General features: G+C 53.2%; 1 protein-coding gene across 1 annotated transcript; it reads right to left on the reverse strand.

Moving 5' to 3' along the window:
* Positions 1–1,268: 1,268 nt before the first annotated feature.
* Positions 1,269–26,122, reverse strand: LOC143424910 (uncharacterized). Its single transcript, XM_076897298.1, has 3 exons — positions 25,111–26,122; positions 2,870–3,039; positions 1,269–1,615 (listed from the first exon to the last, which is right to left on the reverse strand). Exons 1-3 carry the CDS (start codon positions 26,060–26,062, stop codon positions 1,292–1,294), a joined length of 1,446 nt encoding a protein of 481 aa, XP_076753413.1. The 5' UTR covers positions 26,063–26,122; the 3' UTR covers positions 1,269–1,291.
* Positions 26,123–26,396: the final 274 nt, after the last annotated feature.

The raw sequence follows: 26,396 nt of genomic DNA on the forward strand, positions 1-26,396 counted from the left end.
GTCGATGATCGGGAGCTCCGTTTCCTCCGCCAACCTAAGCATATACACAACGAAAATAATAATAATAATTATTGTTACAATAATGTTAGAATCGCACGTCGCGCCCGTCGGTCTCTCGTTTCTCTCTTCGTATATTTACAAGATATCACACGTAATGAAAACTCATAGTAGTACAATATTTTACAGGTAGAACATCCGCCTCCGCTCTTTCGTTACCCTCGTCGCTAATCCTCCGTTCGACAACTCTAACTAAATATTAATAATAATAATATTAATAATAATAATAATAATAATAATAATAGTAATATTATATACAACACAATAATGCGTATGCTTCGTTAAACTTTGTTGGCGCTCGTACCAATCACGTCCGCGCGGCACTGAAACGTTGCTGCTCCGGTTCGCTATCAACGTCTTAATTAGACCCGAGTCCGCGAGTAACGCGTGTGATTGGTCGTGCTCGAGGAACAATTAAGTCCGGACTCGGCGTGCCGTTGTTTCGCCTCGCGACTGATAAATCGAGCCACGACCTGGCCAGAGTTACGTGGACCGGCGCCGTTGGGGATTGCTTCGTTTAATTCGCAACGCCGTGATCGTCGAGACACGATTTTCCGTGTTCGCGAACGCGTGACACCTCTCTCTCTCTTTCTCTCTCTCTCCCTCTCTCTTTCCCTCTCTCACCTCCTCTAGCCACGGCGTTTTCCTTCCTTTCCATTAGAGTCCGCGGCTGCTGCATCGTCCGTAGCACACTTGATTTAGGGCTAATCGTATTTACAGTGGGTCGCACCTCGCCATCTAGATAGAGGTAACTTTCTTTTTGGTGTCGTCGCAGCCTGAATCTACGACGATTAATTTACACAGCTCCTCCGCTTCGATTTCTACGATCGATCGTACAAGCTCCTCTCCTCCGCCACGAACAGCCATACAAAATAAATACTAACGACACTCGAATTCGAGACGGTCGATCTCGTTCTAACTTTGGTCTCGCGAGTGTTGCTTCGTCGCCCGATATTGGAACCTCCAACGCGAAACGAATCAATGTCTCCAAGGAATCCCTCTCCCTCTGTCATCCTCTGCTCTTCTTCCTCAGCCTCCCGCGACAATTACACCAGTCGAGAGTTCTGCATCTTCGTTCATTCGAAGCACACCGCTCCGTTCCCTCTCGACGAACGCACGATCCTCCTCCTCCCGCGCTATCCCGTCCAACGGTGGACTGACGCTGTTCCTCTTAACCGACTTCGTCGATCACGTCCTTCGTACCGGGTACTCCGCCACGTCCCATCGGCTGAAACTAGTAGGCAGTCGCTTGGTGATGCATCAACGGGTTGAAGTGGTGCGGTCCGAGGTGATGGGGCGGCGGTGGTCCCGGCAGCGGGCTGTGCTGGGGACCGACCGTTGGCGGCTGACAGACGTACCACTCCGTCAATTCCGGGCCTCTGGTCGAAGGATGACTCGACGGTGGGTTGGCCGTGGTCGTCGTCGGGACGACCGGAGGCGGCTGAGGTGACTCCGTGTGCCCGGTCACGGACAAGCTACCCCCGCTGCTGCTGCTCTCTTCACCCTCGCTCTCGTAGCCCCCTCCTATCTTGCCCTCGCCCAGGGTCACGCCGTGCACCTGGAATCAAAGAGGCGTGGCTTCAGCGTTAGATGCCCGAGGGAAATTTCTGCTAGAGTAGGCCTTTGCTACTAGTCGCCCTCCCAAGGGGTGGAAATAACGTAACCAGGGGCTGTGCAAGTGTGTTTAGCTGTGTATAGGGTAGAGTGTTTAGTCTCATCGTCGACGGTGGGAACTGTGTGGGATCTGTGGCACGGAGCACTCGGTTTTCTGCTGGAATTTTTGTGGATTGTTTCACTCGCGAGTCAATGGGATACACCGGCGTAAGGTCAAGGTGTGTAGGCCAAAAGAAATCGCGGCTAGTCGCGGTTTGATCGCCGTGAGTTATCGCCTCGGAGATGAGGGGAATATTATCACGAGCAAAAGGAAGGAGCGCGCGCGTTGGCTGGAACCGAAGAAACCGGGATCAGGGAGACGAGGATCAAGGTTTCCCGTCTCCCTCTCGCGCCCGCCCTTCGGTCCTTCGTTCATAATTCAGTGAGCAAATCTCGACGACTGCCTTCCGCGAATCACGGCCACGGCGAAAAGCGTGGAGAAGCGAAAGACGCTCGTGTTCCTATCCGACGAACCTATCGCGCACGTATCTCGGGAGTTACCTTTTGGACGGTTCTGCGCCTCTTTTCGTCCCCCGTGCGTACGTGTGCGCGCGCGTCTGTGTGCCACAGATAATTTCCTATTAAGATTCCGTGGCCGTTCGTGCATGAACCGTTTGCGCCCGGATACCCTGGCCCTGTGCCTCTCTGCCCACAACCGACTACGTTACTCCTCCGTGTCTTTTTCTCCTCCGTTCCCTTTTCGCCCGATTCGAGGTGTCTACTAGCGTTTCCTAGCGTGAAACGAAATGGCAAACACGACCTGGTCGTTTTTCTTTTCCTTTTTTTCTTTTCTTCTCTTGTACACACACCTCCTCGATACGTACGCGCGGACGCCTGGGCGGCGATACGCGGAGGCGATTCGTGTTCAAACGCGAGGAAACACGAGGGATCGCGCGAAAGAAGCAATTAACGTCGCACGGCATGCATACCTCGTTCTACTCGGGGGGAATAGTAACGATTACGGATGTACTATGTAATTGTACGCTGTCTCGGAGGCGCGGTTCCAATATTTCCGTGGCGTAGCGAGGTTGTTTTAATTGTATCTACCCGTGCGATCGTCGGGCCGCGCGAGGGAAGATAATTAGAGCCGCGGATGGGAATCGAACCGGCGAGGGAATGATGAATGATAATCGAACGCCACGCGATCGTGAATACGTACCTTCATATGCTTGCGCAACGAGCTCGGATGGGTGTAGGACTTGTCGCAGCCGGAAACCCGACAATTGTAAGGCTTGTCGGACGTGTGGACGTGACTGTGCTTCTTGCGGTCGCTGCTGTTCGCGAACCGCCTCTCGCAGCCGGAGTACTCGCACTTGAACGGTTTCTCGCCTGGAAAAAAGGAAAGGGAAATTAATGACTTTGTAATTGAACCTGTGCACTTTGCCCAACCGCGTCGCCAGCAAGGTAATTGAATAGACGCGCGACCACCTCGGGTCATTTTTCTTTTCTGCCTACACAGCTTAATCTCGAATTTAACGCGTCCATCGGTTGGACGTTCACTTCAGTCGACGTTTTTCGGTCGCACGTTTCGCGAGCGAGAATTAATCGAATCTCCTCGAACGCGTTTTTTTTTTTTCTAGAACGCGGCAGGGAAAAGTGCAGCGAACATGAAATGTAATTCACGAAATATCCCCGGAGAGAATGCAAATGCTATCGTTGCGCGCCATCTTGAGCGGGTTTCAGGGGAAAAACAGCCGCATTTCCAACCGAAACAGACCCCGGCCATTAGCGATTACAATTATCCAGAGGCTGAACAGGATGTTCCAGTAACGATGGGGTGTAGCGGAACACGGAAACGTCGTGCAGGAAAAATATTTTCTCCCGGGCACGGAGGAAAAGCTCCGCGGGCTCTCTCGTCGGGTGCCACAATAGGCGGCACGAACGCGATTACGTCGTATCGCGGAGCGTTTCATCATGATTTCGTGGATATCTTGATGAGCAACGGTGGAACACATTCTCGTCTTCGCCTCGGGGGCTGATAGAGAGGAAGAGAGAGGGTGAGAGAGGCGCAACGATATCGAGAGATAAGCTCCCCTGCACACGAATGGCCGCCGTCGTCGGGGCGCAACGAGACCGTGTGGCGTGACTCTTATTTATTTCCACCGGAAGTTGACTGGAATATATTTTACCGCCGGCTCACACCCCCACACCCACGCCACCTCCTCCGCCACCCTCCTCTGGCTCCGCGTCGTAGACTCCCTTTTTCCGGGACTTCCTTCTCCTGCCGTTCTCTCCTCCGAGGAGAAGTGCGGAGACCCGCGAGAACAGGAAGCGCAAACTTGGCGGATTTTTTTATGGGGAAAATGGTGGCCAACTTCACCCCTTCCTCGCTAGGGGGAAAGTAGGGAAAAAAAGGGAGCGTGCGGGTTGGATCTCGAGATCCCCGCTGGCGAGATATAAAAGCGAGGGTTATATCTTTCCATCGCCTTCGAGTTGTTCAGAAATATTATTATAATTGGCCCTCTCGATACCAAAAAATCGAGAAACACGCGCCAGGATGGATCAACGTAGATTCGCAAAGAGGGTGAATCTTAAAAATCGGAGCTCCTGGAATGCCTGGCGATTCACTCTCCCGTTTGTAGGTTCGTTTTTTCTTTAAATAATTCACGTGCTCGTTGGCCGATAGCGAATCGGCGAAATTCATTCCGCCGCGGTTGTATCGCGGGGAAAGTCCCCGCGACACGTCGGCGCGAGCGCGCTACAAAGAAGCGTGGCAGGTTTTCGCGTACGCGCGAGTCAGCGTCGTTATTCATCTCACGTGTGAAAAGCGCGATAACATTGCCATGTTCCAGTGACGTATCGCCGCGACACAGATTATATTTAAATCGTTGGGACGTGGAGTGCGGGTACTTATGGCACCGGCGTCATAAGAAGGCGTCTTAAATATTTATGAAGCTGGAAAGATAGCGGGCCGTGCGCGCGCGCCCTGTGTCGCCGCCTTATCTGACGTTTCGCATAACTATACCCGAACCAACCGCGGCTGGGATTTCAGCGTTGTTCGCAATTTACAGCAAGTACGAAAGTAACCGCCGCGTAATCGCGGAATTATATCAGAGGAAATACTCGCGACCCCTCTATAGAAAGGATCCTGAGCGTGATACAGCTTTTAAATATCAAAAGTGTATGGAGATATCAGCGACCCTCGATTTCGAGGATAGAAGAAGCGACCCACCCACCGATTCGCACCTCCTCGAGGAACCCTCTCTCGCTCGGATCGAAAGACGAGGGTTTCGAGCGAGGTGCCAACGACGCCTGGTTATCCCTCCGCTCGTACGCTTCTAAAGGCCGCTATGCGTCCCCGTGCGTGCGCGCGCTCCTTCCAAAAACGGGACGATTAATAACTTTTCAAATCTGTCCGAGGCAGGGTCGTGAGCCCGCCGGGGCCGCTTCGGTAGCGAGCGCGTTGGCAAATAAATAGCAGATAAATAAAAGCTCGCGTCTCTCCTACGTCGTGCATTCTGTCGTGCGCGCGCGGGGTTGCGTGTGCAGATGGCAACAATATGCCGTGAAATATTGCCCCGGTTGCTCGTGTGCGGTGCTCTGCACGCGTGTGCGTGCCTCGTCCCAATGGGAAGAGGCCTCGATACTCACCCGATCCCGTCGCTGAGAGTCTTTATTCCTACCTGCGTCAGAGGAGACGCTTGGATTCCAGACTTAAGGGAGAGGCGACCCCTTTGGGGGGAAGTTTGTCGGGTGCGTTTGAAAAATCCAACGTTTATCCTATCTCTCGTGGAGGCGAACGTCGATGATTGGAATGGATTAATGATCGAACGAGACGCCATTGACGAGAGACGTTTAGAGGATTGTGAATTCGATTTCCAGTCAATGAAGCTTGCTTGTACGTGTACGTGTACGCGCTGCTATCGACTGCTCGGATCGCGCTATTGTCTCCTCGAGACGTAAAGTCGCGCGAACGATCAGAATTTGATCGCTCACTCCGTAAGTAATACTCGATAGAACACGGGGACTGGGAACGATCCGACGAAGTAGACCAACCGAGGCACGTTCACGAGACGCGCATTCGGCGAGAGGGAAGCGTGGAGTAAGCGCGCACAGGGGACACGCATACGCGTACACATAAAGTGGAGATTCATGGTGCAGCGGGTTGTGTACAGCGTGTATCGTGGCGCAGGCGAAAGGGAGCCACGAAGAGCAGTTCCCGAAGGGCAGTGTAGGCACCGTGTTATGACTTTCAGAATGGGGAGGCACAATGGCCCAGATCCGCGCCGGATAAAATAGTTATTATAATCGTTTTGGCTACGGCAGGGATCGAACCGAGCCGAGAGCCAGCCGTGAGTGCAACGGAGACGCAGTTGCACCGCTGTGTGCGTTTCGATTCGTGTACCAGCCGAGGCGACGCGAATTTCGAGATTCACGACGCACCCACGTCCCGAATCCGGATAGCTCCCAAATAGAGCATCGCGGACGCAGAAATGACCGGATCAGAGAGATACCGATGCCAATCGGAGCTTGACCTGGAACGAGCTCGATCCCATTCTGTCCGCGGACCTCGTCGTCTCGGATGGAAATTCTCGACACTCGACGGAACGTAAAAATTCTCGCACGAGTCGAAGGGTTCTTCCTTCGAGAAGAAATATTCTCATTACCGCGACACTGATTCTCCAATAATCGTACAGCCTGAAAGACACAATTTATATGTCGTTAAGAAGATCGTATCATCGAAAGAAATCCTCGAGCGTCCACAAAAAAAGAGTAATACATATCCAATTGCAATTACACTCGATTAATTTCAACTAGTCGAAGAGTCTCGCGTATGCGGTCGCTGCTTCGAGCGATTTCGAAAAGATGTTTTCATCGTTCCATCCGAGGGGCAATTGGGAAAACGCAAGCGGCGGATGATACTCGCGTTTAAAAGAGATCCGTGGGTCGCTGGTTTCGGCATAATATACAGCTCCGGAAGATTTATTGCCGATACACTTCCGTCACGGCGTGGACTCGGCCAACAGAGGAGGAGGCCGTCTCTCTCTCTTTCGTCGGCGTGGTTCGCACCTTGAAGAGGCCTGTATAAAGGCAATCTAGAATTCCATCTTTCCTTGAATGCTTCTTAGTAGGAGACTCATTGAACTGCAGTTTTCGGAAAATCTCCCGAGTGATATATAGGCGTACCGCCATTGTGCCGGTTTTCAGACTCTCCTTTCATCCCTCTCGCTTCCCCGCCGGTATCGAAGGATAATGGATGATTTTTCGCGACCATTATGCCCGACTAGGACACCAGGTCCTAGGCCAGCGGACATTGTTGCGAACCGTACCAGAAAACCAACCCCCTACACCCCTCTTCTCGTTTCGAATACCATCGCCGGACGACCCTCTGCCGATCGACTCATCCCCTCTCTATTATCGGGAGGTTCTCGTCTGGATAATTTTCTTGTTATACGTTCGACATTAGTGAAAACCGAGAAATCATCCCTCTGCGCGTGTGTGTGTGTGTACGCAACACGGATCGGTTGTTTCGACCGAGCAGATAAGATCCCCCGAAAAGTCGAGGAGATCGCGGCAGGGATCGATCTTCGCCACGGATTAGGACGATGAGATATTGGATCTAGATAAAGGCCCGGGGAGGGCTCGCGTTTTGTAAATTGATTGCGCCGGCCCCTCGTCTCTCTTCTTTCTTTCTTTCGTCCGCTCGTCCCGCCGTCCGCCACACTCGTATATCGTTCGGTGCCTCCTCTCCGCCACCATCTTCCGGCTGCAACGTGATTTCTGTCCCCGTGGCAAAAGTCTGGAGATCGAGACGGCCAGATAGGGGAGAGGGAAAAATGGTGGACTGGGAAGAGAGGATCGGTGGGCCCGCGGGCGCGAGCACTCGCGCGCCGTTATGATCGATGAGCTTTCCGTGGCGGGATATAAAAGCGGGATCGAAACGTGAACGTCGCGATTTAATGAAAGCCGCACGAAACCCTCTCTCTCTCTCTCTCTCTCTCTCTTGCTGGCTGGAATTAGAATCGGTCGGACGGTCAGCCCCGTAGATCGTGATCGGATAATCATCGCCAGGATCCGAAAATGGAAGTGTCTGGGTACGCGCAATTCATTGCGTCACGACTCCCTTTGCGTTCCACGAGGCGACGAGCCTCGGTGTTCACCTGAACCGCGCGTTCTCCACCGGGTTTCCACGGTGCGCCGCGGAATGGCACGTGTCGCAACTTTCCACCGGCGTTCCGATCGTTCCATCGACGTCGCTTTTCGCAGACGTCGCTATCAACGTGCCGTGACGCGACCCTTCGCGCGGTTTCCATCACGCGTGGAATTAGAATGACGCAAATTCCGATTCCCGGCTAACTTTATAGACCGCCCGTGGAATGTCCCGCCGCGAAGCGATGATCTAAGCGTTGCGAATTATCGTTACATCTACGATGTCGCTTACGCCGTAAATATCATTCTCGAATCGCGAGGTCGATGCTGCGAGCCATAAATATCGCTCGTGCGACGTGGAAGCGACATCCAGGTGTCTCGAAAAATCGACGTCGTGGCAGCCGAAAATGATCACCGCGTCCGCGATGTTCTTACACCAGGAAACATCTCTTTATCTCGTGGCGATAAGAAATACCGAGATCCTACCGCGATTTTCCAACCCCTTTCGAGGCCGATCGGCCGCAGCGATAGCCAGGCTTCGGTAAGACATCACTCAAGGGTCGCTCCTTTATCTTATCTCGACAAGATCCGTAGCTGGTGTTTCGGTGCTATCCGATCGAGACTCCTGGACCGATGCATCACGACGAAAGCTGCGCTTCGGATACGCGCGCAACGTTGACGTACAACAGCGACGTATCCCAAGAGGAGAGAGGAGGGATCTGAACGGACAAACACTCGAATTACCTACGCGGTGAAACATCTGCCGATGGCGCTCTCCCTTTCGAAGGCAACATGGCGGAATGATCGGCGCATCAACCGGTAGTTACGTTTACCCACGGATTTGCGGTTCTTTTTTTTCTCGCCCCCTCTCCCCCCTCGACTTTTCTCTCCTGTTTCCTTCCTCGTTCGCCGATTCACAACGGCGGAAGCAGCCTCGCGGACCCTCTCGAGCATCCTTGATTCTTCGCCCTTTTCCAGGCAGGTTCACGTGGATGCTCCCAGAAATCCCCGCGGATGGGACGCTTCCACGCGACCCCTGCATTTTGTGTACACGTTCGACGCTTCCATAATGGGAATCGTCTCTTCGATTGTCTTCCGCGAACAAGCAGCTGATTAGTGCATGTGTTTGCGTTTTAAAAGAGACACAGTAGAATGCGTAGAATCGTCGAATAGGAGATTCCATGCAGCTAAGGACGCCAGTGTTAGTAGAAAACGGTGTGCGTCTACCAGAGATGAACTCCTCGACGAGAGAGGCAACCGCTTTCTCGCGAAAATCCAGTTCCTCGGGCTTGGTCGTGTCGCCATTCCTAAAAATCGCCGAGGGAATCTTGATTTCTCGAAAATTCGGTAGCCCGGTGTCCTGCACGTAGGTGCAGTTTAGAGTCGTATATCCTTGCCCGTTATCTGAGTCGGGATGCTACCGTTGCACTCGCACACTCGCGCGTGTACACGCGCGCGACCACTCTCTCTCTCTCTCTCTCTCTCTCTCTCTTTCTCTCTTCCCAACGTCGCGCCGGTTTACACGACGTTTATACGTGTTTATGTAAACTCCGGCCACGGTGCACACGTGTTGCTGCCGCGGTTGCTCGCTGTCGCTGGCAACTAATCTTCCCTTCCCCGCGTTTCTTCCCTCTCCGTCCGTTACCCTGCTCCCGTCCACGAGGTCCTGGTTACCTCTCGTCTCGCCTCTAGGTTGGGAGTCAGATCAAGCCGGGAGATTTTCAGAAACTGCCGGCATAAAAGATAGGGGCGCCATGGGCACGGTATGCCGCTGCCCATCTAGAGTTACCAGGGTCGGTACCACCGGATCATCGCGGGTTCAGCCTCGCGAAAAACAGAATGTCAACCGACGAGACTTGGCCTCTCCGTTTCGACCACCAGAACCGTTTTCGTTCTGCGGTAATTGATACGTCGATCGGAATTTCAACGGACATCCGCTTGAATCGGACGTTGGTTGGAACGACGATTCCTAATATCTGGACGAGAAGCTCGCTCGTTCGCTGTACAACTTTTTCTGTTCGCCACTGGTACGGCCCTGGACCCGCAGGGCCCTCCCCGTATGCAAAGCGCGCGTTATTTATTCGTGGAAGGTGGCATTTTTTTGGACACTGACCCGCGCGTATATAGTTGTCACGGCGCCGCGTATCTTTGCACCGATCTACCATAATTGAATATCTTCGCTGCCAGGGAGGAGTACGTCGCGGGCTCCGTTGTTCTCCGCGCGCTGAGCAAACGAACTACCTGAGAGGATCATCTTCCCACCCTGTCCAGGAGTAGACGCGTCGATGACAATTCTCGAGGATCGCTGCTGAAGAGGTTAGAACCGTCGCGTGCACGAAGACGACGGCGGCGTCGGTGGGTAACCTGGTCGAGTAGGAGCATGCGACCAGGGGTATCGTGTGGGCTCATCTGACCGTAGATCCGATGGTAAACGGTCTCCCGAACGGCTCGACGAGCAATATCGAAGCGTGTGCCCCCTCGAGTACACAGGTACACAAACAGCGGCGGCGGCGGCGGCAACGCACGCTCGAGGGCCCTCGACGGACGGCATTCAGAGGCGAAAGTAGGTGCGCGCCCTTATCCCCCATTCAACGGCCACTGAAAGTCTCGTCAACTTTTGCACGGGCTACGGAGAAAACAGCAAACAGATTTCCGACCGTGGCTCGCCCTTCCTCTCTCGCCTCTTCTTAAATGGAAACGAAAGAGGGCTGCTGCTGCTGCTGTTGCTGCTACCGCCACGGAGCTTCGAACCGCTTTGTTGCATCTTTGTGCACCGGTGCTAAACGGCAGAAGAGGCAACGATGAAGAAGCGAAATCCAACCGTGGACGGGAGAAAGGGAGACAGCGAGAATGCTTGTTAGAGGGCCTATTGTCAGGATTTTTCCCGAAAGGAACTTTTCGTCCACGATCCGTGTCGGCGGAAAGCTTGCACGCCGATCGAGAAGTTTCCGCTTAACGGCGGGTCACGGAGGGGGACAGAGATGCGAATATTTTCGAGGGCCTAGGTGGGAACGAGAGGGAGTAATCGGTGAAAAGAAAACGCCGGCAGATTAGCATTTCAGGTTTTCGAGAACCGGAACGAATTGTGTTTCGAGCACCGCCGTGGCGCGTACACGGCTACTTAGATCCACTTCTGTCGCTCTTAACCCCCGACAGGCCTCCCCGTTTCACCCGTCCCTTCTGTCGCCTGGAACCTCTCGCGTATCGTTTCGCATCGCAGCCTTCGCAAGCGAATCTCTGTGCGCCTGAAAAACCTAATACCAAAGTAACCCAACAACGAACGCGATAAACTCCCCGATCCTCGAGGACGAATCTCCACGGGAAAAGTCTGAATCCTCCCCAGTAGTTGGGGACGGCCACGCTGCGAGTACCCTCGGAGGCGTCGAGAAGGAAGTTGGTGATTTACACGCGGGCAGGATTAAGCGGGAAAACCCCCGCGCGACGGATACTCCGAGGGAGCATAAAGGCGCGAGACGAACACGCTACCAGTGAGAAACTAACGAGAGCAAGGGGCCAGAGGTGGAGGTGTACACCGTGGAAGTTGGCTGGTAACCGAAGAAGTACCCGCGTCCAAAGGCGATGCCTCATCGAATACATTGGAACGAGGCGCGCGGTGCCACGAGACGATGTAAATTCACCAGCGTCTCGCTTTTATTCGATCCGCCTGGGAAGGATTAAATCATGTTCAGAGGAAAGCGGGAAACATTGACGCGGGAACGCGGTGCATATAAGTACGTCAGTCTTCGGTGTAAGCCCGCGCGAGAGATTAGTGAGATCGCGCCGGGCAATAACTTAGGGGATCCGCTTAAATCATTCTTACCAGTCCTTACGGGTGGGGGTGAAGAGAAAAAAAGAGAGACGGACGAAAACTCGAGGATACGGTGGATTCCGTCGCGACACAATGGACCCGTTCACGGATGTTAATTCGAGAACACAGGAATTACGGGATTACAGACACGGATACAGCCTGGGGTCTGGGAAACTTTGTTATCAGGAACAATGTCGGGCGATCGCGGAACCGGGCGAGTTAAACGCGTTTTAGTCACGGTTAATTTGGTTAGCCGACGTTTAGTCATTAATAGATGCTGGCGGAAGATCGATCGGTATTTATTGACTGTCGATGATTCGACGGTTTCCTCGCGGCTTAGATCGTCGACGGATGTTTCTGCGGTCCCCATCCCCGTCTCCCTCTTGGTCCCCTTTACCATTCCTCTCTCCGTCCGTTCGTTTTTTCCCTCTCGATCCGCGTTTCGCTCGCGCGTTCGAGCCTCTTTCGATGTTGACGAGCGGTGGCGGCTCTCGTTCACGTGTGTGGGCCAGTTTTAGGCTTATTAATGGACAGCGCCCCGGTCCGAGGCTCTGCCGATTAGACACAGGGCGTGGTAGAAAGATTGCTAAATCAGATCGCGTTCCAGAGCCGCGATTGCATTATCCTCTGGTCATTGAACGAACGCCTCGGCGCCCTTTTGCCCACCGAATTTCAACCCCTTCTGGTAACCACCCCCTTCGTGTTCATTACACCAAACTCGCTACCACCTGCTCGAACCATCGAGCTGTGCGCTTCGTGACAAACAAACACGACGAACTGGAACACCCAACAGTGCTTCAGAGTAGTAGACACCCTCGAAACCCAAAATAATTTCGATTCGAAGCTGGCGAACGGACTCTCGGAGCCAAAGGTAACCCCCGCGCGAACGCGAGCCAAGGTTCGTCCCACAGATAGGGGTGAGAGGGCCGCGGGAACGTTGTTTTTCGGGCAGAGACGGGTAGGTGGGGGGGTAAAGGGGGCCAATCGGCGAACGAAGGGGAAAGGATGATCGGTCCGATGGGGATCGCCGGATCTCTACGGAGTGGGAGAGAACATAATGTTTCCCACAGCGCGAGGAGTTGTATATTTTACGATATGGCGAGCAATTTGACATCTCGCGCGGGGCATAATTCACGCCCGTGCGCAGGGCCCGTGCGTGGCCTGGACCTCGCCACCCTCCTACGTTCGCCAGTGATAGCGGCGCCGGGTGGTTGTGTGCGCGCCGTGCATCGACACGACGGAACACGCGAGACCCCCGCATGAAGGATAGCTGTGCACGCGTTGCACACGCACCGGCGGACAGGTACGCGGCGCGTCCAACCGCATCGAAACCATTAGACCCCGGGACTGTTCGTAAATATAACGCGGACGACCGTTTTCTTTCCTCCGTTCCTCATTTCTTTCCTTCCTTCCTTCCTTCCTTCCTTCTTTCTTTATGCATTTATTGTTGCTGTTATTAACGACTTTATCGCGCGGGACAATGGCAGCGGCGGGAAACCATGGAACAATGTAGCTGTAAATTAACGCCGAGTTACGTTCAGGTCCTAGACGCGATCCGTTCTAATCGTGAAACGAGAGGAAATAGATCAGGAACGGGTGAGTACGTACGCGTTGAGAATGTTTTCAGCGCGATAGATTTTCTCGAAGGAATTCCAATTCGAAAGAAAGGTGGGTTCGAAGCCTGGAACCTGTTCAGTTCATCTTCGAGACTAGCCTAATTGATTGTTAATTATTCCACGCGATGATTAACGGGCTGCAGGAATGTCGTGCTCTGGTGAGACTGGTCGTAAACGAGGATCGGTGTCTGGTTCCTCCGTTCCTCCTCGCAGACTCGCCTCCGCGTTTCGCAGGGAATACGCAGAGGTCCGTTTCCACTATGGCGGACGTCAATTCTCGAATTCATCCGCCGTTCGAAAGATCGCGAAACGTACGCCGCTGTCCGGCGAGTGATTGACGAATGACGGTCGAATAAAAATACCGCGCTCGTTTGCCAGTGGAAGGGGATATTTCGTACGCGGAAGCTGGATTCTAATCTCGCCGCAGGCCTCCATTTACCGGCGAGAGAGTCGAACGCCTCGTGTCTTTTTATCGTTGATACTCCGTTGGCGTGCTCGCGTGTCGTTTCACGCTGGAATTTTATTTATCGAGACTTTTCGCTGTCCGACGCCTGCACGTTCTCCCGAAGCGTTTTTGCGCACGCTGATTAATGCCTCGCGTTTCAAAATCCAGCCCGCGTTAGATCCGACGTCGACGTCTATTGTGCTGGATACGAGATAACGGAAATAAACTGCTCGCGTACAGGAAAAAAACAATGCGAGTACTTGGGTAACACGAAATTTCGATGAAAATTATCGTACACTATTAGCTACCTTATTGGAAAGCATCGAGGATCTCGTTGGCGAATGCCAGAGAGGCGCAGTTCCTCCGCGAATTTCACGCGAGGAGCCAGGTCGGGCTGATCGACGATCAACCGTTTCCAGCCCGTGGTTCGCGCCTGTTTTACCGTTCTCCTCGCCATTCGCATCCTAATTAGCCGCGAACAATACGCAATCTGCGTCATCTATACGCGGCACCGACTGATTCTTAAGCTTTTGCCTAACAACCCATTCTACCCGGCTGCGCAGCAACGGGCGATAAATCCACGTAATCGGGTAACCGGTAACCCGCGCCGCGATTTTAACACATGTACGAACTCGCTCGATCGTTATCAGCCGCGTTTTCCAGAAGAGAACTCGCTTCTCGTTCACGAGCGAACGGTCCACCCGCATAATTTTCAACGCGATAACAAAGCCAGCCGTTCTAACGAAGCTCGCACGCTCTATCGCGGCCGTATCAACGATTTTAATCGAAAGTTAATCGGATAGCAAAGGAGGATCTCCTTCGGACGAAGGGTTCGGAAGTTACGCAACGCGTTCAATGCCTCGATCCTTGGACCGTCAAGAAACGCGTCAGAGATCGGGTACGAGAAAATTACAACGTGCAACCACGGCCCCCGATAGTTTCCCCATCGGAAGGCACGCGGCGTCGGGTTACGAAATTAAATTATAATACGATGTAGCTCGTCGAGGAGGCCCGCTCTTATGGTTTTCGACGGGTCCTCCAGGTCAATCCTTCGAGATCCCCTGGGATAAAGCTGGGATAGAAGACTCTTTCTTGGACGAAAAGAAAAAAAAGAAAAAGAATAAAAAAGATCGCGATACCCAAAGGAATTCGAATCGTCGCATTGCTCGAGAATAAGAGAAATTAATTAAACTTTTAATTCGCTCGACGACAAATTATGTCCACCGTCGGCCACTTACATAATTGTCCCTGCCGCTGGCTATATTTTGTCGCCGACCTGCGATCTAGATAAGCCTGCGCTTTTTACGGACTAGATTCGTGGCATTCTTGGGACGCCTGCCTTCGATATTCCCGGTATATTCCCGCCATGCTCCCTGGGAATTACTCTCCGCGTCCCTCCCCCTCTGGAGCAATATTGGAGCACTGATATATCGAGCGTACGCGAGCATCCTGCTCCATTCGAGACGGCGGATCACGCGTACGCACGCGAGGTCCCACGATCGTCAAAATGGGTGCCAGTGCGAAAAGTTGGCCGCGCGCGAGAGAGAAAGAGAGAGAGAGAGACAGGGTGACCCGCGCGCGGCCGCACTAACGACCTATGTAAATGTTCTATCTGTTATCCTTGTCCCTTATCATTTTATCCTCCTCCGCCAACGATTCCAGCCGAGCGGAGGAAAAGAGGGAAAGAGGGAGCGAGAGGATGGAAAAGGAGAGAGGAGAGGAAGAGGGTCCAGCATTCCAGAGCCCGGTCTCGACCCGCGACCCTCGCCCCCTAAATCATCCACCGCAGCTAGGCCGCAATTCCGTTTTGTTTTCTCCGCTCCTCTCTCCTCGTCCCTTCTTTTTCCCCTCTCCTACGTACGCTGCCTCTCCTTTTCTATTTTCTCCGTTTCGTTCCTTTTTTTCTTCTCCCTTTCCCCCGTTTATTTCTCCCCCTTTTTTCGACCTTTCCTACCAGACCACGGAGACAACCGCTCGACCCTTCTTCTTCTCCTTCGTCGTCGTCTTCTTCTTCTTCTTCTACAGTTGCTGGTGCGTGGTTGCTCGACGCAGTTTGACGAAGGGATTTGACTGTGGGAAAATGCGCGCTGCTCGAATAGAACGAGGCGGAGTGACGAGACCCGTTGACACGGTTCGAGCGAACCTTCGACTCGATCGAGACGCCACATATGGCCGTCCGATACCGAGCAGGATGAACCGACAGTTTCGAGCGATAAACCTGACGATGCTCCGTGAAAGGTTCCACGCGGCGAAGATGAATCTGATCTCCGGACTCGATTAGTTTGATATCAAACAAGTGCCGGAACGTTCGTCCCTCCCAGCTAAAAACCCGTCGAAAAACAGTCCTCCAATAGACACTCGAATTTCACAGTATCTTGAGAAAAAAGAATGCACCCAAGGGTGCCCCCACTGAACGTTATCGTCGCGAAGAAAACCCTGTAGGAAAAAAAAACCATCGCGAGGACACCGCGTCCCACCCCTAACCTCGCAAACGATACGCCTATTCTCCAGTTGTACGTATTGGAACGTACCTCGCACGAGGCGTGTCCGGATGATCCGGATACCTGGTGTCCCGTGGCAAGAAACCGCAGAGGAACGCGCGGAACGAGCCGCGCGAGTTCTCGCTCGCAACGGGCCCCAGAAGTGGGGACGCCAGGCGAGAGTTGTTGGGACCAGCCGCGCAGGAGTCGCCGGTGTGTAACCCCGGTGTCAACTCTCGATCCCCGCGCGCTGCCATTTAAACGGGCGAAAAGTATAATGTTACGGACACTCGATATTTTCTCGATGATCGTCATTGTGCCGCGGGCGTGTTTAGCGCCCGCTGGCAACCGCATTATTCCGCGCGCGGCCGCTACCGTCCACCGTCGAGTGATTTACCCCGTCTTCGGTTACCCGCTCCCTCTCTCATTGTTGCTCGCACGTAGGAAGAGCTGGCTGGGAAGAGGGTCAACCTCTTCGATGGTGAAAGGCTAGGAAAGGCCCTGGCGAAGGCTGCTGCGCGGCGGACGAACGGATTCCTCGATGGAAAGGGTGAAGAGGGAGACTCGCCGCGGAGGATGGGAGAAATTAAATGTACGATCGCGTTCATTTTGGAGAACCACAGTTTCCGTTCTCGAGCGGTTGAAATTTGGAATGAAATCTCTCCGTCGTTGATCGAATCGAAGTCCTCGTGCCAGTGGATGTTTCTACGAACGAGTTTCATTCTCATGCAAGAAGAACGAGGCGATGGAAATATTTAGAGGCGATCGCTCGTCTGGATCCGTAGCTACGCTTCTGGTTCACGATTCTCCGGCGCAGACGGATTCCTGGCCGCTTAAACACCGGTAGAAAAATACCGCTTGTTAACTAACGGAAACGGCCGGTCGGGCGATCGTTAAGCATACTTTTTCGAGCATAACCCACTCGGTCGTGGTTGCAAACAGAATAACAGACGGTCACTTAGCACCGTTTAATTTTCACGCCGCTATTTTCCCAGCGGTTCGATCGTAATCCGCTCTGACTGCGGCTCGCAGGGGAGGCGAGAAGGAAAAAGAGTTTCATCTCCGCGGCGAGACGGGGATCCTCGAGTTATTTTCTTGTCGAACGGCCCCATCGGACGGAGGATAACCAGAAATGTTTGATTTCTTTTTCCCCTCCCGTTGTTACCGCGAACGATACGTTGCACCTACGCATTTGCGTCAGCAGAAAACTCGGACGATTATCACGGATCGCCTGGCTCTTGCCTGGATTCGATCCATTTTCCTGCTCGAGCACTGGCTCCAATAATACTCCGTTTCCGGTGTTACGCTCGCAGACGTCGAGTCCCGGTCGTGGACCATGTTTTATGTAACCCGTGCTCGAACAGAAATTAACCGATCGCTCGCGTTTCTCTGTATCTTCGTCGAGTCTTCTAAAGCGTGAATCGACGCTGGCGAGGTATTGACGATTACTCGAAATTGTAATAAGAAATTACGAGGTGGAACGAGACAATTCGATTCGCGAGACGCGAGGTAACTAACGGAAGATACGACGACGACGCTAGCGGTGGTGAACAATTTTTAACATTCGAAAGGATGACCGTTCGAGCGAGAATAAAGGACGAGGAGGGCTGAGAGATCGGTTGGGTCTGCGGAGCGGGCTGAATGAACGGCTCGCGGTGGACGTGACAAACAGGTTTCTCATTAACGCTGCAGCTTGACGAGAAGCCTTCGAAACCGCGCGACGCTAATTGTGAACTAACGCGACACGCGGCTACCAGGACGGGGATCCTCGGGTGAACCGGGACACCCGGGGGTAATTTAATGGAAAACGATGCGCGCCGCTTTTATCCGCCTTTTTGCTATTTAACCGCCGATCCGGATCTATTACTTTCCACGCTGTAAACGTGAAAGCTCAAACAGTTACGCTTTTTCAAGCTATTTGCCCAAGAATTCCGTCGATCAATTAAAACTCATATTCCTTCGATATCGTTAATAACAAAAATGGAACTTATATATACGATTCAACCCTTTAACTCGTATCGATCATTGAAGGGTTACGTAATCTCCATCGTATCGTGCTAATTTCAGAAGTTGAATCGAGAAGTACATAGAAGCTAAATACACCTCGAGGTGCTGATCGATCGTGCTCGTTACCTGGGCGAGGGAACCGCAGCCATCGAAATCTACATTGACAGTGGCCTCGCTGCGAGGGGTGAGTTAAAAATACAAATGCAGCGCGGCTTTTCTGCGTGGAAGTACATAAATACCCGTGAAACGGCGAGAAAGAAATTCCCCGGCGAATCGATAAGCCTGGCGTGCGTGCGTGCGTGCGTGCGTACGTGCGGAAGAGAGAAGCGGAGCCGCGCGCGTGGCCTCGTTATTTTTTCAGCTGACCGGATCGGGAGAGTGGCGCGAGAGCGAAAGGGTGCGATCGACGGCAATAATTAACCGGTTCTGTTTTTCTAGAAGCCAATCAACCGTGCCACCGTTTGTATCTATCCATCGTCGTGGGTTTCGCGTCGCGGGTACGCGCGCGCGCGCACGCCTGAGGGGCGCGAGCACGGCGACGCTTCCGTCTTCGTTCTCGATCGCCATTGCTTGTCCATCAAGCCCCGACGCGCGCCATTAACTGTATCAACAGCCGCTTCCGCCTTCGTGAACCGTATTCCCTTGTAGCTGGTGTTCATTAACGCGAATGGAACGGGCCAGAGCTGGTATCCTCGTGTTCCCTTTTCGTACGCCTTCGAACGGTGATTAAACTGCGCTCGAGCGCACCGGTACATCGACGCACAGCTTCTTACTCTCGATACTCGTGTTAGGGACAGTGACTGATACGATCGTTTGGACGTGCTACGCGCAGTCTTTAAATCACCCCAGCCACCGTGGCAAATTGTAGGAAATTTTCATTTTTGTGGACACTGGAACCTGGATCGATGCGAGAGTAACCGAGAAGGAAGAAGAAAATATTTTATAGACAGACTGGGAAGCTATAGAAAGAAGTGTAATCATCGTACACGCTTCCACGTATGTCAATTGAACAGCCAGAGTGGATTCCACGTTTCACACAGTTCACAGGTTTCTCAAGGTTCCTAGGAAGCCTCGAAACAATTTTCACCTTTTCACGAGCCCATCGAGGCCTTCCCTAGCTGCCCGCCTCGGAATAGAGTCGTCGTCCAGGTTTAAACCGCGATCGTGGACGGGATCATCGACAGGTTGAAGGCGTGTAACGTACCTTTCGCGTATGGGAATGGCGCGAGGACTGCGGATGGTTACGACGCTCCGAAAGGGCGCCAGCGGCTATACCAGCTCTGCCCACTCTCGCCGCTCGCGTTTGCAACAAATCTTACGCTCCGAATCAATTTCAAATAACGCAGACACGGCCCATAGCCTCGAGGGTCCACGTTGCGGGCCACCAGATCTCGATGCATGAATCCTCTTTTAATGACCCTCGAAACTACCACCGCCCGGCTACCGTACAATAAGCTTCGCGAGCCTCCACGTCAGCCTCGATCTCTTCATTCTCCATCGACGGATAGAGATGGCTTCGCGTAAGGCGCTCGTTGTTACCAGAATGGGTCCCTCGAACGGTGTTCGCGGTTTTAGAAAAATTCCTCCGCTATTCAGAATAATTTCTGAAGCACTTCCGTGTTCGTCGAATCGATAAAAGACAGCGAGGAGTCCACTATTTGAGAAATTATCCGCTGCTCCTCGCGGAAATTCGCTATACAACGCGAGAGATATCGCGGTACGCCTGGCTGCGAAGGAAACCACGCTTCGAATACCGCGTCCGACACTATCGAATTCCTAGATAACCGACGATAAAGTCATCTCGGTGAACGGGCCTCTAATTATTTCGAACAGCGCATAATTCTTCCTTTCATAAGCGGCGCGCGAACGAATCAAACCGGGTAAGAAGACCGGAATCGTTATCGCGCGGCTGTATCAACGGCACCGCGAGAACGCCGCGGCGCCGTCGCGCGTTTCTAAAGATACAACACGTTTTCGCAGGAACAACAGGACCGGCGGAGCTTGTTTCCGGCAGGCTGTATCTCGCGTTCCGCGCTGTCAAAGATGAGCGAACGGCCGGTGTAGAGGGCCCGATCGATGAACGCGTAGGCGGTCGAACAACGAAATGCTCGCTGGTAGAAACGGGTACCCGACGCGGATTCTTTATCGCTGGCTCGTTTTTAGAGCGGTGCAGGCGCGGACCACCGTTCCGTTCTTATCGATCAGCAGGTTCGTCCTCTAACTCCTCCGTGAACCATCTTGACGTTACGCGTCCACGTAGCGTCAAGACTACTTCGATTTCTCGTTATTATCGTTAATCCCTTGCCGTGCCATTTAACTCGACGAAATTCGGGCCCAACGGTTACGCGTCGATGCGTGGTAAACCGATCAGACTGATACAACCGAAATTTAAATGCCTCTGATATAGACACTTTTGCACGATCCGACTATCTGTACACGACCTCGACTCGTGATGTTTATGTTCGGCCCGACGATCTATTCACGAGCCTGGCTCGTTATATTCATGTTTGGGCCAAAATTTTCATCAGCAAAGGTGCTAACTGTAACGTTTATAATATCAAAATCCCTGTTCCACGATCGAGAATCAGAGACTGTCCATTTATAAGATCGTCGAGCCGAGATAAATCCAGCATTTCGATTTCGATTTAGATCCCCCCATTTACGACACTGATTTACGAAACGAATAATTGAAAGGATCGGGAACGAACGCCGACAGGCTGTTTCGAAATCGTAGCAGTTAACGCCGGACGACGTTAAACGGGGCCGATTATCGATCACCGTCGTCGCTCGCCAGCGCGAAGATTATTCCTCGCGTGGCCCGTCGGGCCCTCGAGGCGCGTTTCATCTCCGTACGCCCCGATCGAGGCGTACCAGCGCACTCATCCGATCGATCTTCCGCGCGGAAAGATTTCGATGAGTCGTCGTTACGATAATCTCGCGCGGCCGATGCGCTTTCCGCGTCTCGCCCCGGCAGATCGCGCCCTGTCATCGTTCGAGAAACCGTTCCTCCGATGTGTAACAGGGCCCATGAGCAACGATAAATATACTCCTATCTGAGCGCGTCTGAAAAATCGCGCTACCAAAATTTCTCACCCATCGCGGATCCCTGCTTCATTTCTGAAATTTCAATTTCAATGCGAGAGAAACTCGAAGACCCGCGATATCGTCGAGTAATTCCCTCTCGTCCCATTCATCGAATCGCTTGATCGTAATTAATCGTCGACTCGCGTCGTAAATAAAACCGGGGAAGATTAACGCTGATAATTCGGTTTTGTCGCGACGCGGTAGAGACGCGTCACGTGTGCCCCGCGAATATATCGGTATCGATAAAATAATTTGTATGCACCTCTGGAATACCGATTCTAATCGCGCGGAACGTCCGTTTGGCGTGTTCCTGTCGACGTCACGCCGCCTTATCACAATAGCCGGGGACCACGAGCTTTCCATATTGGCCTCGCATAAATCCGATCATGCATCTCCGATTCCGATCTCGGCGTCCGCCGCCATTAGTTACCGGCAGACTTACAATGTTCCCCTTGGAACGGTGCTTTACGGCGTCGTCGATCGTCGTCGATTTCCTGCGCGCGTTGGTCACCCGGCGCAAATATCGTCCACACGCTTCCTGGCATCGTTTCCTCGTTTTTCTTCGTGAACCCTTCCGTTTCCTGTCCACCTCCTCCTATCTTGTACCGCGCGAGGTCCTTCTCTTCTCTTCCTCTCTCTTACGTTTCTCCGTATTTATACCTCCTACTTCATTTTTTCTCGCGAACCCCCAACTTTATCTCTCTCAACCTATTCTTTATCAGTTTAGCAAGAGCAGAAGGTCATAGTAGAATATGTAACCAGGTTTCATCGTACGCAAACGAGCGTCGTTTCTTCGTACACACTCGTCGACGGAGGAAAATTTCGGATCGTTCAGTTTCGTCAGCAGAGAAGCCATTTACTCGCTCGACGTCCCCCTTCTTGCACCCAGCGACACGCTCGCCCCTACTTAACGCTTATTCCACAACAACCCCGGCCGACGACTCATCCCGTATCATCCCCTTATTCCACGCGTCTCGAACCCTCCGAAAATCCTGACCAATGGCGGGCCCAGCACGAACGGAACCATTGTCGATCCGACCAATCGTCGCGGCTCGCACCGGAACGCACATGCGAGAATCGACGCGTTAGAACGCTATTCTTCTATCTACTTTCCCTCTATTTTTTTCACGTCCCTCGCCTCCCTCCGCCCCTCGCGACTCATCCCTTCTTTGTTCGCGAGGGTAGCCTCTTTATAATGCATATCAATTTATGCCTAATGGCTGACACCGTTCCAAACGGGTCGCATCTGCGGATTAAATAGACGCGCTCCTTATCCCCGTATGGTTTTTAACGCACGCCCGCGCGCACGCGATCATTGTCCACCGAGCTGAGCAGAATTTATCGATTATCGGTGCTGCGACACGGTTTTCCGACAAATTTATGGGACAGCTAACAGTCGAGGTATCGTACGAACGTTATTGCACTTTTAGACAGACATTGGTGGTAATTGGACGTCTAAACTTGTTAGCGAAAAGTTAAGAAAAATATGGGATAGAGGAGAAAGGCTTTGAAAACAGTTGCTCTCCATCCAAAGTTTCCGCTGAACTTTTAGTCTCGGATACTTTGTCGAACGGAGAACTTCTTGAGGAACGTTTCAAAGGCTTTCTAGTTTTACTGCGGAGCAACCTGCTAGAAATTCTCTGTGACCGTCGTTGAACTTTTTTCACTTCGATTTTAACAAACTTCGAAAGCTTCCCCCATAAGATATTCTAAGAACACAAACTTTTATTATTTTTCTATTAAATTGTGATCTGTACGAAGTCGAGTGGATCGAACGACGTGGCCGTTAACGGATGTTGTTACGTAACACCGGTGAATTCGCGCGAGCCAAAATATTTGTCCGCTTTGTACGTTTCCGCGATAAAAAACAAAGAATCCCGGCGTCGGATCGCTATTGTGCGGGGCCTCGTCGGCGGGGCCCGATGAAAGGAGGGTGGAGGGCGAGGGCAATAAAGGGGCATCGTGAGCGTACACGCGCGTGAAACGGGGAACGCCTGGAAACAATGCATGAAGCGGTGCGTGGAGCGTTTTTTGAAAATGCCAATTTAGTTCGAAAGGGGTCGCAAGAGGGCCCCGCTCGCTCATCGACGCGCCGACTAAATGAATTTTAATTGATTTCTTCGCTATTGACCCACCTCCAGGCTGTCCTGCATCGACGCGAAGCTCGACGATGCACTTGCGGAAAAGTGCAGCTAGTCTCGTAAATAAAGCGTCGTCGTTCGCGTCGACGTTCGAACGTACGCGAGATTACTAGGAAGTGATTAAATCTCGATCGAAACATAAACGTCAGGGTGGTTATTGGCGAAGTGGATGCAGACCGCGGTAGTCAGACACGATCGAGGTTGGCGCTTGACTGCGAGATCGCGATCGATTCGAGGCAGAGATAGAAGTTCATCGCGAGACGTGTGGTCCCCGACGCGAAGGGCGGTTAAACGATGCAGGCATGAAATCCGTGCGAACGGAAATACCGGGGAACCGTAGCCGCGCTGCAATATGCGATCACCGGCGATAGAATATTGCGTTCCCGGGACCCTTAATTGAATTCTCGCTCGCGGCGATCATTAAAGTACCCCCACGCCTCGGACTGTAAAACACTTGGCGACTATAATTTCCTCGCGCTCGTCTCGATGTCTCTCGTCCCGTGGCAACCGATTGAAAACGAACAAGGAGACGGGACGAGAGCCGCGGACGAAAACTGAAATCACCCCTCGATTACCCACGCCATGGCAACCAACAACCGGTGGAGAGCCAAACGCGAGGACGACAGATGCACGCGCTAATGGATTTACGCGTCCCCGCGGTCTCGAAATCGCAAGACCGGTACCAAGTCGCTGCTGCGGCCGCGACGCGAGGATTGAAAAACCGAAAGAACGCGCCGGTACGGACGGACGGACGCACGCGAAGGTCCCCGTGGCCACGGACGGACAATAAAACTACAAGGTGAAATTAGTAGTGACTGTCCAGAAAGGAATCTCGTAACAGCAGCCGGTCGCGAGGGAAAGAGAAAGATCCTCGATGGTTCGCCGGGCGACTGGCGTCTATCCGTCGGGTCCTGAGCCAATGGGACGAGAGCTCCTGGCCCCGTCTCGCTCTCGCCTGTGTGCGCGCAACCATGTAGGATACATTGTCCGGGAACGTGGACATAAAACGACACGATATATGGCCTGGTAATTTCTTAATTGCGCCCCGAAAAATTCTTGTCATCGTAAACAGCCGATTGATTATATTGAAGCAGCTCGAGGCGCCAGGGGCGTTTCGTGGACGAAGCGAAGGCAGGGCCGAAACGGAGAGCTTGTTAGGAGAGGCGAGCAGGGAACGGGGGAAGGAAAACGGCGATAGTTACTGCCCCGGCAGTTTATTTACGCATCTCTAACGTCAACCCTTCTTCTGTCGCTGGAAATCGGCCGATTCCCCTCGAGATTATTGCCGTTCTTTGTGTCCATTTATCCGTCTCGTTTTCTCCGTTGCGCGGTGTATTTGACCGTTCTCGAATTAATCGAGCGAACCCACCCTCGTCCCAACGACCCGCTCCACGCTCCTGATTCATGGCCCGGGATTCGCCGCGATTTACCACGGAATAATTACGTCTTTCCGCTGTCTCGAGTTTAGTCGACGACTGCAGGTTCGTGGAAACGACTGGTCGCGACTGATTCCGATCAGTTCGCGTCGGCGAGCTTCTACGAGGAATGCCAAACATTCCATCGGCCCGTCGTAACGCGGAACGAGAAGAAAAAAAGGAAGAACCTCGTCGACGCCCTCCGCAGAAGTTGGAAGCTGGTAACGCGTGTGAAACTACGAGTCTGCGACGTACCATACACGGAGAGGAACGATCGTAGCAGTCGTAGAAGTGGAACGATAAAAATCACTCACCAGTGTGCGTCCTCTTGTGAATCTTGAGATTCTCCGACCGGGCGAAGACTTTCCCGCAGCCGGGGAACGGGCAGGGGAAGGGCTTCTCGCCGGTGTGCACCCTTATGTGATTGACGAGCTTGTACTTGGCCTTGAAGGCCCTGCCGTTACGCGAGCATCCCTGCCAGAAGCACGCGTGCGTGGTGCACTCGGGTCCGCCCACGTGCTCCACCGTGAGGTGCGTCACGATATCGTGGAGGGAGTTGAAGAGTTTGCCGCACAGCTTTCTTCCGGGTCCTGGCGCGTCCTGGTCTACCCACATGCAGGACATCTCCTGCCGTTGCCCGCCGGCTACGCCGCCAGCACCACCGCCGCCGCTTCCGTTGCTCCTCATGTACCTGAGGAAGGCGCCGTGCGGGTGATGGCTCGGATGGCTCACGGCTGGATGTTGTTGGTGATGGATCGAGGCGGGCGTCAGATGAGGAGCGCCCAAGTACTGGTGATGGGGCGGTAGCCTCGAGTCCTGGGGATAATGTCCAGGGTAATGGCTGGCCGCCAGGGGATGTTGGCTCGGATGATGAGGGAATTGCTGCATCGTCGCGGCTGTTCCATCGTGATGCAACGGGGTGAATAGGCCCAGGCCGCTCTCAGGGGTGGTTGGATTCGCGGTCGCGTTGAACTCGTGCTCGCGGCGAAGTAGGAAGTCGCGAGCCGCGTAACCTGGATGGTGGCTCATGTGGTGGCCCATGTGCGGCGCCATGTGCGACGCTGGATGGGGATGATGAGGAGGATAGCCTTGGGGGTGAAAGTGATGGTGTTGCTGGGACGGAGCCTCGCCTGGTGCCGGTTGCACACCTGTACCGGCATCCGTGGACCCACCCGTGGCACCGCCACCGCCTGGAGACAGCTTGATGCCGAGATTGGCCAGGTGGTGAGGGTGCGAAGACACGCCATCCAGGAAAGCGTTCATCATCGTGATAGACGAGAGTGGGACGCGACTGTTGGCTGATCAGTTGGCGAAAGAGATCATGTCTCGTGGTTGGTCGCGCCTGCGAGGACTCTGGTTTGGATGGTGTGTAAGGGTTTTGCACTTGGATCGGTATCACTAGAATGTACACTGTCTAGACGCAACTGCACTCGAGTTCACACTGTTTCGTTGCTCGCACCGTCCATGTCTGTTCTTTCGGCGTCTCTCCTCGTCGTCGCTCCACGGACGATTCTTTCCACGCTCCGAAATCGCGATCGCGCGTGCACAGTCTCTTCCCGTACGGAACAATGCCAACAATGCTCTCCCTCGATACGCTCCT

Source organism: Xylocopa sonorina, chromosome 6 (genome assembly GCF_050948175.1).
Source record: "Xylocopa sonorina isolate GNS202 chromosome 6, iyXylSono1_principal, whole genome shotgun sequence".
Lineage (NCBI taxonomy): Eukaryota > Metazoa > Arthropoda > Insecta > Hymenoptera > Apidae > Xylocopa > Xylocopa sonorina.

Bases quoted from the DNA above. Each gene is read 5' to 3' on its own strand.
- LOC143424910 (XM_076897298.1), bottom strand. From the start codon at position 26,062: ATGATGAACGCTTTCCTGGATGGCGTGTCTTCGCACCCTCACCACCTG. The intron at 3,040-25,110 runs GTGAGTGATTTT...CCTTTTTTCCAG, and splicing joins TCACAAGAGGACGCACACTG to GCGAGAAACCGTTCAAGTGC. The intron at 1,616-2,869 runs GTACGTATTCAC...CTTTGATTCCAG, and splicing joins CGTTGCGCAAGCATATGAAG to GTGCACGGCGTGACCCTGGG.